At 44.4% G+C, this 13,076-nt stretch overlaps 1 protein-coding gene across 1 annotated transcript in view; it reads right to left on the reverse strand.

The window, feature by feature from the left end:
• Nucleotides 1-568: 568 nt before the first annotated feature.
• The window catches only part of LOC138812176 (protein FAM124A-like), a 48,811-nt gene continuing 36,303 nt past the window's right edge, over nt 569-13,076 (reverse strand). The window contains exon 4 of the mRNA XM_070000149.1: nt 569-2,973. Coding sequence (XP_069856250.1) covers nt 2,185-2,973 — 789 coding nt within the window. The 3' untranslated portion in view covers nt 569-2,184. The remainder of the gene's footprint in view (nt 2,974-13,076) is intronic.

A 13,076-nucleotide genomic window follows, 5' to 3' on the forward strand; every position in this document is an offset into this window, starting at 1 on the left:
GGCTGCTGGCTGCTTTCTAGGAACCAGCTCTGGAGAAAGCCTCTCCTTTCTGTTCTGAGCACTTCAAGGGTCTGTGGTCACTGGCTTGGCCCAGAAGACCCATTTTCTTGGTATTATTACACAGAACAGCAGAATGGGGAGCAGAACTTAAATTTTTGTTGTGGACTAGAATCTGGACTGGTCAACTACTTCTTAGGTCAACTCTGGTCTACCACTTGCACTGGTGAATTAAGTTTTTTTTTTTTTTTGCCGGTCATGGGCCTGAACTCTGGGTCTGGGTACTGTCCCTCAGCTCTGCAGCTCAAGGCTAGCGCTCTACCACTGGAGCCACAGTGCCACTTCCAGCTTTTTCTGTTTATGTGGTGCTGAGGAATCAAACCCAGGGCCTCATGCTTGCAAGGCATGCACTCTACCGCTGGGCTACCTTCCCAGCCCCTGAATTAAGTTTTATTGCAACTCAACCACTCCCATTCATTTACATTTTATTTATCATGCAACAATGGAAGTGGAGACTGACAAAGATTAATATATTACTGACAAAGTTTAAAACATTTATTATCTAGCCCTTTTCAGAAAAAGTCTGCTCACTCATTGCCTAGAATTTAGAAGAGACCATGTATTTTCTTTAAAAAAATTTATTTACATTGGAGCAGAATATTACAATCCCAAGTCCTGGGAAGTCCAGGGTGTTTGAGGAAGGATCTAAAGCCCTTGCTACGGGGTGGCCAACCTTAGGTTGCAGCTCAAGTCTGATGACTGAGAACAGCAGCCTGGAGGCCATGTGACAGCTGGTGTGAACACTTCCAGAGAAGAAATGTGGCTCATGAGTAATTCAGGCAAGGAGCACCAGGCTGGTAAATGAACAACGCAGGTCCATGTTGTTTCTCTGTAAATATTAAATAGCATCAGGGACAGCTTGGCATTGCCCCTGATGCTAGCACTTGGCATTGCTGACGTTGCAGTTGTAAACATATCCTTACAGGGAGACTTAAATGCCATTCACAGGGTGGCAGAATAGGACAATAGACCGGAAAAGCCAATGTTGGGTTAAAGTATCAGCTTTAATTAAGGCTCCCATGTCCTCATGAAGGCTAGCAGGGTACCAGTGTTCGCTCAGAAAGAGTATTTTGGGTGGCTTCCCACTTTGGGGGAAGGGTGACACTTGCTCATCTGTGCAATCAGAAAACACTGGCTGAAACATTCCAAGTTATTTAAAAAAATGAAGAACATAGGAGATTGATGTATATTTCTTGAGAAAAAAAAAGTGTAAAATGTGGCTCCTGTCACTTACAGAGCCGTGGATGTGGCCCTTGAATTGTGCTTTTGAAAGTGAAAGAGTCTTATGAAGCCCGTCTAACCATTATGTTTCACATCCTATTATACTTTATCTCCAAAGACCATGTCTGTCTGGGTGATCCAAATCAGCCTAGATGGTGGACTGATCTTCAGCCCATCATTCATGACAGTCAATGTGTTGTTGAAAAAGTATTTGCAAATCTAGGTTTGAGAACTGAAATTATTTAACTGCACAGGGAATCTGTGACTCATGTTAAATTCCTCAAAGCATATTAGCCACTTTGGTCCAAATCCAGATTTTCGTATGTTGCAGGGGTTTTGAAGGGAGGCATTTTGCAGTCTGATGTAAGCTGACAGCCATCTTAGGCTGCCTGTCAGCTTAAGCAAGACTTGCAAATTTCTAGGGCCATTGTCCTGTGGAAATATAAATCTATGGGGGAGGGGGGACTCCAATAAGCTGTACTTTCTGTCATTGTGCTTGGATAGCTCTTAGAAGTCACTTGCTTTCTCTCCCATATTCAACATGTTGGCTTTAATTGTTTCACTTTCACAGCATGAAACATTTGCCAAATCAGCTCTGGCTGACTGGGTTTTCTCTTCATCTTAAATAATTATACAAAGCATTTAAATTGTATAATGGAATATTCAAAATATATTTTAGGACTTAAGTTTGTGGAGAACTTATTTGCATAGAAATGTCAGTATTTTTTTTCCACCACAGTCCCTAGAAATACATTGTCTCAGCTAAGGAGGCGTGGCAGGGCCTCTGTGCTAATAAACCCCGGGAAACGGATTAACAGGTTCCAGACAGACCTGGAAATCCAGGCTGAGAACACTGGGGGACCTGAGCCTGTGGGTCTGAGTTTGTGTTTGGAAGACAAGCCATGATCAGATGTAGAACTCCTCCATGTCAGCCACTGCTGCTGCTGCTGCTGGTGGTATATTTTGGTCAGCCCTTGTAGTCTTAGGGCCATCAGAAGGGAGCTGTGTGGATGATTCTCTGAGTGACGAGGCACTGAAAGCTGGGGGAGCAGTGATGGCGGTCTCTGAGGAGCTGGCAGACCCTTTGGTGAGGAAGGGGAGGGGAGTCCATGAGGATTCTGGGGTCATCCCACTGGCTGTAGGTAGAAGTCTTTCTTCTCTGGGATCCTTGTGCGCTGGCTTGTGGCTGTTGTATCTTTCAGAAGACAGGGAAGTTTCCACAGAACTGCAGAATGTACTTGGGGCAGAATATGCTGAGACCACTGATAGGTCGGAGGAGGACAGCCGCAGGCCTGTGTCTACATCTGTCTCCTGGGCCCCCTCCAAATCATCAATGGAGAAGAGGTGACCAGGCTTCCTCTCTGATGCCCTGTGGCTTGGGGCATCGATGTTAGAAAACCACTGTGGTTCAGCTGAAGAGACTGGGGAGGGGCCTTGGGTGGGCAAACAAAACAAGGACTTGCTTCTCTGGAAAGACCAGGGAGGGCAAGGGATGCTACTGGCTAGTCTGGCACATTCCTGCTGTTGCTCAGGAGGCAAACTTCTCCGGCTGGGCACTGTGAATGGGGTTGGCTCTCTGATGCCCGGTGTACGGCTAGGTACAGTGGTAGTGGGTGAAGGAGCATAATGAGGCTTCTTCTCATAGGAGTGGTGTGCTCTGTTGGGTTTGGTGAACTTCCTGTGCTTCTTCTGGGCCTATGAGAGGAGAAGGTAGACCTCGTTAGTCAGGAAATTTGCTGTTCAATGCTGCATGAAAACACTGCCAATCAGTGGAAACTTCCAGCAATGTCTCAGCAATAAAGCACTACCAGTAATTTTGTTCTCCAAAGACAGAAGCAGACAAAGCAATGAGGAGGAGTCTGTGGCAGACAGTCTGAGGACGAGCCACCTTTGAGGTGGGGGGAGATGCAGGCAGGTCTTCCTTACAATAGGGACCAATACTGCAGTCTTGAAGTATTGAACATGAGAATGTGTCCAACAGGTTAGCAAAAATGGGCAAGTGCTTGGCTGAGCACGCTAATGAAGATAAAGAACTCTTGGGGGAATGCAAAAGGAATATGTGCAGGGTTTATGCTTTTCCTCAACCACATTGCCATGATCTTCCCCCTGTAGACATTGTTTGGACAGTACTGGCAGGAAGAGGAATTTTGCCAGGGGCTGGATTACAGCACGTGAGGTCCCAGGACAGAGTCCTCCTGGTAGCCTATGGTTCAGGGTGAGGGGGCTCTCAGGAGGTCAGCATTTGTTCACTTGCTCTTAGGCACTACTGATTCCTCTCTGTATTCTGCCCTTTCCGAAATTAAGATACATGAAAGGGAAGTTCTGAGCACAGACAGGTCCTGAGGATGCTGGTGCGTGAGCAGTTTCACCCTTAACACAGTGCCCTCATTGCTCACAAGGGCCCTCCACACATAGCCCACACTGAAGCTCTCCAGGCCCTTGCTTCTGCCGTACAGAACTGGGCCTTTCCCTTCCCACACACCAATCTACTTATTTGTTTCTCTCTGATTTTCTCAGTGACCTATGTCCAAGCCTATAGGCCAACCTCACAGTACAACGTTTCAATTCAGCGATGGGTAGAGGATAGTAGATCTAGCTTTAGAGAGGATCGGATCATCTGATGTATGAGCTGTGAAATACTGAAAGGATTTTCCCTGGGGTGTTCAAGGGGACATTTCTATCTAGTCAGTATACAGCAGGCAGAGTCACTGGGCTTCACAACAAACACTTCTGCCTCCTCTGTCAAATGGGTTTTCCCATAGCCATGGAGGACTTCAGCTCAATGTGACACATACTCATGGAGGATCTGGGTTATAAAGAGGGAACCATGAGGAGGAAGAATCTGTTTGTTTATTTTTTTACCACATGGAATTTATACTCCATTGAAAGGGTGGGAGAGACAGCAAGTAAGAGCCTAGATGGTGTGAAGACAGGCCCTTTCAGGAACACTGAGGAAAGACCATGGTTGCTCAGGGCGCAGTGGAGGAAGTCTGACCACTCGTCTTGGAGAAGGGGCAACTGTGCTCCTGGAGGTTGGCATGAGTGGAGAAGGTGAATGGTGGGGAGAAAAGCCAGCACAAGCACAAGCCGTGGGCAGAGTCTGGCCTGGCTGCTGGCCAGAGAGGTGGAAAGCAGTGATGGAAAGCCAAGTTGAGAACTGAGACTGGGGCCATGTTGGTCAAAGAGGTCTTGACCATGTGGGCAAACAATCCATGAACTTATTTTTCTGCTAGTGTCAGAGTCTTATGTTTCTTCTCTGACTGTTCCTTTCATTGATTTCCAAGGTAATTTTTTTTTTGCCTTCTTCCAAAAATCTCTTAATCTTATGGATAGTTATTGACTTACTCTTTCAAATACAGAGGGCCTTTTATGCAGAGCATCTCAGATGTGATTAGGCCTTGGGGAGGATTAAATATGTTCCAGGATACTGATTTTCTTTACCGGCATCCTTGTGTACCACGATCATATGAAAAAGACCCAGAGAGCAGGCACAGTTAACTTTGATTAGACAAGGCCTTAGACTCCAAGAATTAACAACACAGCATTCAAACATAATTAGGAGAGCTATGACTGCAGTCCACAGGGCAGAGAAGACTGTAGTCAACTTTACCGGGGAGTTAAAAAGCTTGCTTTAGTAAGTCATGGTTGGATAGTATCTTGGAAGCTGGTATGGTGTGAGTTAGCTGGAGGGCCAGGTGTACAGACCAGGAAGGCCATTGAGGCATAGGAGCAGCCGTAAGAGTAGGGCTGGGGACATGAATCAGAGTAAGGGGGGATCCTGAAGATTCTAACCTGGATCCTGAACCACATACAAATACAGGACACCACCACTGCAAATCTTGAAGACTTAGAGCAAATTGGCAGCAGGCAATGGGGCGAAGAACAAGTTAGATGCAGGCAGGGATGCTGTTCAGAAGATACGGCAATTGTCTTCATTTATTAAGATTCAGGACAAAGAAGCTGCATTTGCAATCGGTCACATGAGGGTCTTCTCCATCATGGATTCAGGTGGCCAGCATTTTCTGTGAATCCTCTGGCTGGCCTTCCTCTCCGCACCCTTAGCACCCTTAGCCTCTGTATTCTGTTTGTTGGTTGTTCTCATGTCTTACTGTTCTCTGTCTGCAGGTTTTGAAATGCCAGCATCCTCTATTTGCATATGAATCAGGGCATGGCGTGACTTGTCTCTTTTAGATTTTTCAGGATTCTCACATAATGAAAATTCCAAGTTCCAGTTAGGGTAGCTTAATGACTAAATGTGAGGAGCAGCGAGTAAGATCTCTGAGCACCTAAGTTATGGATCTTTAAGGGGTATAAAGTGAACTGTGTTCAGTGCAGGTGGTAAATGGGCAAGGTGTGGTTCTTCTCACAATCCACAGCCAGCTGTCACCACAGAACTGGCTACAACAGCTCTAGACTTCACAGGGGTCTTATTAGATAAGGGTGTGGTTAGGTTCCTTTAGGTCTTGCTGCTCTGTTCCATTGTCCCCTGAACTCTCAGCTCTGCCCTGTGACTGACATGTCCTGTTCCCATTAATGTATGCTCTGCAAAGCTCTGTGCCAAGTAGGGAGGACCAGCTCAGCACACACTTTGCCTAGTGTCTGGCCTGCAACTGTAGTTCAGGCACCAATGGAAAGCCACTCCTTTGTGACAGGGTAAGGGGCAGTCCCAGAATGCATAGCTGTCACAGCTGGGTGCTTGTTGGAGAGACCAACAATTTCTACAATCATTTGAGCTTGGATGAATAAGAGAAAAAACAAGTCATGAGCCTGTTGGGGAAGGAGGCTGCTTCTGGCTGGGAAGGTGACAATTCTCCTGGGTGTTCTCGTCCCATCTGCTTGTTAAGAAGGACATGCCACCTTGTTATTTCCATCTCTTATTAGAGAACGTGTTCTCAATGAGGATATTTATGGCTGAATCTGCATGGAACAGGAAGCCAGTGGGGAAGCCACAGCAGCATGTGATGCCCAAGGTGTCAAGGTTTCTATGGAAGGAACAGCTAGGGGATGCCTTAGCCTTTCCATTGTCAAGGAGAAGGAAGGTGTTGAATCGGACTTAAATATCAGGCATGACTGGCAGAAGGTGACTATTTTGTGGTTTAGCCGAGATTTTCATTACTAATTGTTGAACACTTACCTGGACTCTGTTTTTTACTGCATGGTGAAGGCAGGAGGCCAGAGAAATGCTGTATTCTGCTACCCTCAGTCTTTTTCACTGGCAGTGTCCATATGCACAGTGGAGGTGCCTGCCGGGTGCGTGGATTCAGAGCTGGCACAGTTCTCTGGATTAATTGTTGGATGTTCTGGGGGCAGGAGATGGAGGGAGGGTGACTGGACAGCCTCCCCATCATGGCCTCCATCTGGGCCCAGGGCCAATGCACATTCAGGATCTGCTTGGAGCTAACCTGGTGCTATCTTCTGACAGCCCAGTGACAGAGGGGTCCCTAAAAGCAGGGTTTTATCTAACCTGAGATAACTCACATAGGCAAAGGATGGAGTTGATGTCCGTTCCCCTGAGGGTGGCTCTGTTTCCTGCCTCTCTTGTTTGCTGGACTGGGAATGCTAGAGGCTAAGGATGAATCATGGCGAATGTTTCCAGGGACTCTCCCCCAGCAGATCTTCCCAGAGTGAAATAAGAGCCTATGCCTTCCTCCCATTGCTTTCAGCTCCCAGGGGCCTCCAATGACAGCAGCAGTGGCACAAAACCAGCTTTCTTTTCTTCCCTGTGAAGCAGTCCAGACCTGGCGTCCCCCTGGAATCCAGAAGTTCCCTTTGCTGCTATTTAAGGAACTTCTGCAAAGGAACAGGGTAGCATTTGCATAAATTAATCTGCCTAGGGAAACTGGCCAGGATCTGGTGATGGTCCTTGAGTCATTAGAAACATTGGAATTTAGCAGTGGACTTGGGAACTCTTCCTGCAACTGTAAACATCAGGCACTGTGCCTAGGAGATTGGAATGCTCTGCAGTACCATCAGGCTAAGGATCTTTCGCAAGGGCCTGGGTGTTAAGAGGCTCATTCCTGGGTACATGGGAGGATCTCTTCATCTGAAATCACTAGTAAAGGATGACTCCACTCCTTCTCCAGGAGCTCCAGCAGTCTTCCTGGTTTGTTCAGGTCAAGGTGTTCTCCTCCAGCCTCACCTGATTTCTGAGTAAGGCTATTTCCTTTTACTCTGTCCGTAGCCTGAAGAAGACCTGCATGGCACTGTCTGCTGTTCACTGAGCCAGCAATGAACCTTCAACCCATGGGTTAAGAAAAGCAAGGGGCATCTCAGGAAACTGAGCAGTAGTAGGTTCACATGAAAAGTCACATGCTTGTTCTGATACAAAACATTACAAGTTGTCTCTTCCTTCACTCTGCTCCGCAATGTTTTCAAGTAAGTACTTATTAAGGATGCTGCCCACAGGCAAAGCCTCTCATTCCTTGAATTATAAGGAGTCTAGGGGAATCTGAAAGATTCAGTTTAACCTAAGGTTCCTCACACACAACACAACTGAGCTGAGACTGGACAGTTCTCTTCTGGGAAGTGCTATCTTGTGCAGATATTACTAAATGACCTCAAGCAGGACACAGGAAGCATGCTGAGAAGAAACATGTGGAGGCTGGCTTTGAACTGTGACCCGACCCTCAGATTTCAGCCTCCTGAGTAGTTAGGATAACAGACATGAGCCACCAACGTCTGGCTCTTGTGAACTTTTACATTTGGGTTATCCTCAAGCTATGACCCCTGATCTCAGAAACCCACATAGCTGCTACAGGCATGAATCACCAAGCTCTGCTTACCTCGGACCATCTGCACTTAAAAAGCTAGAGGAAGAGGTGATTGCCAGCATGTAAAAATAGAATTTTTCTCTTTGTCTTACCTCCCTCTTTTATTTATGATTCCTTTTTTTTTTTGTCAGTCTTGGGGCCTGAACTCTGGGCCTGGGTGCTGTCCCTGAGCTCTTCAGATCAAGTGCCACTGCTTATGTGGTGCTGAGGAATCGAACCCAGGGACTCATGCATGCAAGGCAAACACTCTACCACTGAGCCACCTTCCCAGCCCAGACTTGCTTCTTTTTACATAGGTATTTTGTATAAGGCACACTGAACTTGTTTCTTGATTTAACCTGTGTGGGAAATCACACAGATAATGGAAATTCTGTGCATAGAGTTTCCATTGCCATGTTCACCTCTTCATGATTTTTTACTTTGTTCTCATCATACTTTGTCCTTTCGTAACAAAACTTACTTTTTGTTCTTGAACCTCATCAGCTCTAACCTGTCTATGCCTCTCAAAAGTGTGCTCTTGCAGGAGTATCTGTTAAATCACTTAGAACTGAGACGACTGAATGCATTTGTAACAGGAATGCCAGAAACACAAGGCTGCTTACATCACTGGAGATTGGCTGACCCAGAACACAGGTCTGTGTGGAACAAAAGCCCCATCTAGCCCAGCTCAGACCATAGAGACGTCATTGCCATTGTAGGTTCTAAAAAGTAAAGACAGGTCTATTTTTTTTTTTTTTTTCATGAAGCTGCCCAAGTGGGGAAGGTGTTGATTGCTGAGATTGGTCTTAAAATCACAATGCTGTACTCAGCAGAGACAGTGAAGGCCAGCATCCCCGTATCTTAGTACTCAGGGAACATGTCAGAACTCACTTTCACTACAATCCACCAAGCAGTTATCATTACAGCCGAAGGTGCCCTCCTGGCTGGAAATCTGGGTGGGCTTTTTTGAGTAGTAAAATGAAATTGAAAACTTTAAGTAACAATAACTTTAAAGTCCCATCTTAAGGTGGCTCAGTGGTAGAGTGTTTGCTTTACATGCATGAAGCCCTGGGTTTGATTCCTCAGTATCACATAAGCAGAAAAAGCCAGAAATGGCGCTGTGGCTCAAGTGGTAGAGCACTAGCCTTGAGCTGAAGAGCCGAGGGACAGCACCCAGACCCAGAGTTTAAGCCCCACGACCAAAAATCCCAGCATAGAATAACACTAGTCAAGACAGACACACAATAACAGAAGGACCTAAAGATAGGAGACCTGGACGGATGTTCAGTGATGTCAGGATGTCAATTAACTAATTAGCAACTTCACCAAGACGTGGTGGGAAATGAGTCTCTTCATGCTGTGAGCAATGAATTATCTCAGTTTTACACTTGCAAGAGATGGCAACAGCCTGACAGTTTCCTGTCTACGAAGAGGTACCAGTTATTTCGACTTGCTAGCTATGTAAAGGCTGGAGGATAGATCTGGGTCTGGCTTCTCTGGTTTGAGTTGGGCTCACCAGAAGTTACAGAAGCCCTTCAAGAGGGTGAATCGCGTCCCCATTCCCGTGGGAATGCCAGAGCCTCGAGTAAGAAAGGCCACCTTGGGAACTCAGTGAATTAGAATGGCCACTAACCCTTAACTCTCCCTGTTCAGTAACAAGTCAATTATTATTATCACTTTCAAGCACATTTGTCTTAAACACTGACTTGTGTGCAACTCACAAATTTTATTTTCTGTTAATAAATCTAGACAATATAAACAATTATTTTAAAGGGGATTTAGTAGCATAACTCATTCTCTTTAATATGTTAAACAGTTTTTAAAAGAACTATGTGTGATGGCAAATAACTATAATTCTAGCTATGCATGTGGTAGAGTTAGGACTGCAGTCAGTGATCTACCTGAGCAAAAGCGAGAAAACATATCTGAAAAAGCAAGAACTAAAAGCAAGAGCACTTGGGGCATGGCTTAAGTGGTAGAATGCGTGCCTAGCAAGTATGAGGCCCTGGGTTCAATTCCCTGAATAAAAGCAGTACCCAAATGTTTTTATACATGCCTTGCTTTGCCTTCCTCCTCTCTTTCCCTTACCTTTCCTTCTTCTTCCTCTCTGCTCCCTTCTCTCCTCTCCCCTTCCTTTCTTCTAGTCTTCCTGTTTTTTTTTGGGGGGGGGGAACGGTGCTAGGGATGTAACTTAGGGCCTTACAAAGATTAGGCAAGTGCTCCACTGCTAAGCCACATCCTCAGCTCCTTGGTTATCTTTAAAATAGATCAGTGGTCTCATGATAAGCATTGGGGTTTGAACTCAGGGCCTTGAACTTGCTAGGCATGCAGTCTACTACTTGAGACATTCTTCTACCTAAAACTTTTTTTAAATGATTTTTTATTGTGAAAATACTGTACAGAGGAGTTACAATTACATGGGCAAAATAATGAGTACATTTCTTATCAAGCATTGTTGCCTCCTCTTTTGTTTCCCCTTCCTTTCCCTTCCCATCTCCCCCTGCCCTGCCCCCCTAAAACTTTTTTTTATAGGATGATAATTTTCAAATTGTCAAGGTGATGTACAGAGGGGTAACAGTTACATAAATAAGGTGATAAGTATATATCGTCAAATTTATTACCCCTTCCCTCATTTTTCTTCTACCTTCCCTTCCCACCTAAAGCTTTTGAGATAAAACTATTCATTTAAATCTAATCAATTAAACAAATAAACAAGTGAACATTAAACCCTCTTAAAACTCTACATTGCATATTACTAAAACTTTACTCCTTTAGCCCTCTAAAGTTCAAATCTAAGGGCTGGGAGTAGAGTTACTCACTGATAATCCAAGCTACTCAGGAGGTAAAGGTAAAAGGATCAACTACCTAGGCAAAACTAGAGAAACCTTATCAGAGAAACAAAGCAGAAAGAAAAAAAAAGTACAAATCTAAATTAAGCCTAAACCACATTTAAAACTGTAATAACAAGACCTCTAGTTTTAAAAGGCCAAAGTTTCCAAGACACAACAGAGACTTAAACTACTAAACATGAACAAATTGTTTCTGAAACTGACACAAGAATGTTAATATTATGGGTTTTTTTTTTTTTTACGATAGTCATTTTAGCTTTAATTCTAAATATTTCTGGGCTTAGTGTCCACCGCAGGGACAGTAATGTCATCCTACAGAGGTTTGGGTTTTTTGTTTTTTTTTTTCTTCTGAATGACTTGAGGTAGCTGAGAGGCATCCAACAAAGAAAAAGTAGCCTGATTGTTCCTGGCTGCTTTAATGGGTACTCCAGAACTTCAAGGGTGGTTCATTGGCCCATCTCTCTGCATCTAAACCAGTACCTAATCCCACTCTGCTGACAGATTTCTGCAACTCCACTCACTTTCTATGACTACTTCTTTGGCTTTTTTTTTCTTCTGATATTTATGCAATCAGTGGGATTCTACATCTCTCCCAAGACTGCTGCTTCGGCATCCCTCTGACAGCCTGGTGCTCTTGGACTCTTGGAAGAGAGGGCAGAGACCACTGGAAGGCCAGACTGTTTGAACTATTCCACTCAAGAACAGCACTAAAGAAGCAACTTTTTTCTTTTTTTTCTCAATTCCAGTTTCTGGATGCCAGTGTGACATCTGGTACCCAGAACTACAGCTAGGGAGGCCACATTGGGCCACCCTAGTGTAGTGCTCTGGTAGTACCTTTGTGAGTAAGGAAGGGGACTCTCAACCAAGAACTGCTGGGAAGGAAACACCTTAGCTGGCCACAGCTGACCAGTGCTGAATATTACACTGACACTCAGACCAAGTCTTTTTTTTTGGGGGGGGGGTCTGGTCATGGGGCCTGAACTCTGGGCCTGGGTGCTGTCCCTCAGCTCTTCAGCTCAAGGCTAGCGCTCTACCACTTGAGTCACAGGGCCACTTCTGGCTTTTTTTTTTCTTTTTGCTTATGTGGTGCTGAGGAATCGAACCCAGGGCCTCAGGCATGCAAGGCAAGCACTCTACCACTGAGCCACCTTCCCAGCCTCACTCAGACCAAGTCTTAAATGGGTCAAAAAAACCCTGCTTGTCATTACCAACTAAATTATTTTTAGCACTTATATTTGTCTAAATGTCTTTTAGATCAGAAAAGGACCAGACTCAAGAGAGAAAAGAAAGAAAAGGAAAAAGAGAGAGGAAAAAAGAGAGAGGGAGAGGAAAAAAGCCATGTGAGAAGAAGCCTGTGAAACCCAATTTATAGAAAATGAACAAGTCAATAGCTTTATGACTTAGCTGTGGCTTTGGCCTTGAAGTCTGAGGTATTTTGTTTGTTGGTTTGTTTGTTTGTTTACAAAGTCCAAGGGATAAAAATCTACTTGTAATATCTATAACCAATGTATCAGATAAGCAATACACTGGAATCAGAGAAAAAGTACCTAGATTTGGGATGTTGAAAATACAAAAATATAAAATAGTATACATTAACATATTCAAATGAATAATATAACTATCAGATAAGTTATATCAGATAAGCAATACACTGGAATCAGAGAAAAAGTACCTAGATTTGGGATGTTGAAAATACAAAAATATAAAATAGTATACATTAACATATTCAAATGAATAATATAACTATGCAAAAGGAGAAGAATGATCTGGGTGCCACTGGTAATTCACACTTGTAATCCTAGCTACTCAGAGGCTGAAATCTGAGGATTATTGTTCAAAATCCATCTGAGTAGAAAAGTCCACGAGACTCTTACTTCCAATTAACTATCAGAAAGTCAGAAATGAAGTCGTGGCTCAAGTGGTAAAGTACCAGCCTTGAGTGGGAAAGCTAAGGGATGGCACTCAGGCCCAGTGTTAAGTCCCAGTACTGGCACACCAAGCCAACTAAACCAAACACCCCCTCAAAACAACAACAACAACAACAACAACAACATGAATAACAACACACATGATCATTTCTTCCAAAGGAGGTCTAGATGTTTCCAGAGGGGTTGACTTATATTATCAAGAGATCTTGAAGGATAAGGACATTTCTTGCTGACTAAAGTAACTACATATATCCTTCAGTTTATACTCTGGT

This window comes from Dipodomys merriami, unplaced genomic scaffold (genome assembly GCF_024711535.1).
Source record: "Dipodomys merriami isolate MVZ:Mamm:240054 unplaced genomic scaffold, mDipMer1.0.p SCAF_56, whole genome shotgun sequence".
NCBI classification, from domain to species: domain Eukaryota; kingdom Metazoa; phylum Chordata; class Mammalia; order Rodentia; family Heteromyidae; genus Dipodomys; species Dipodomys merriami.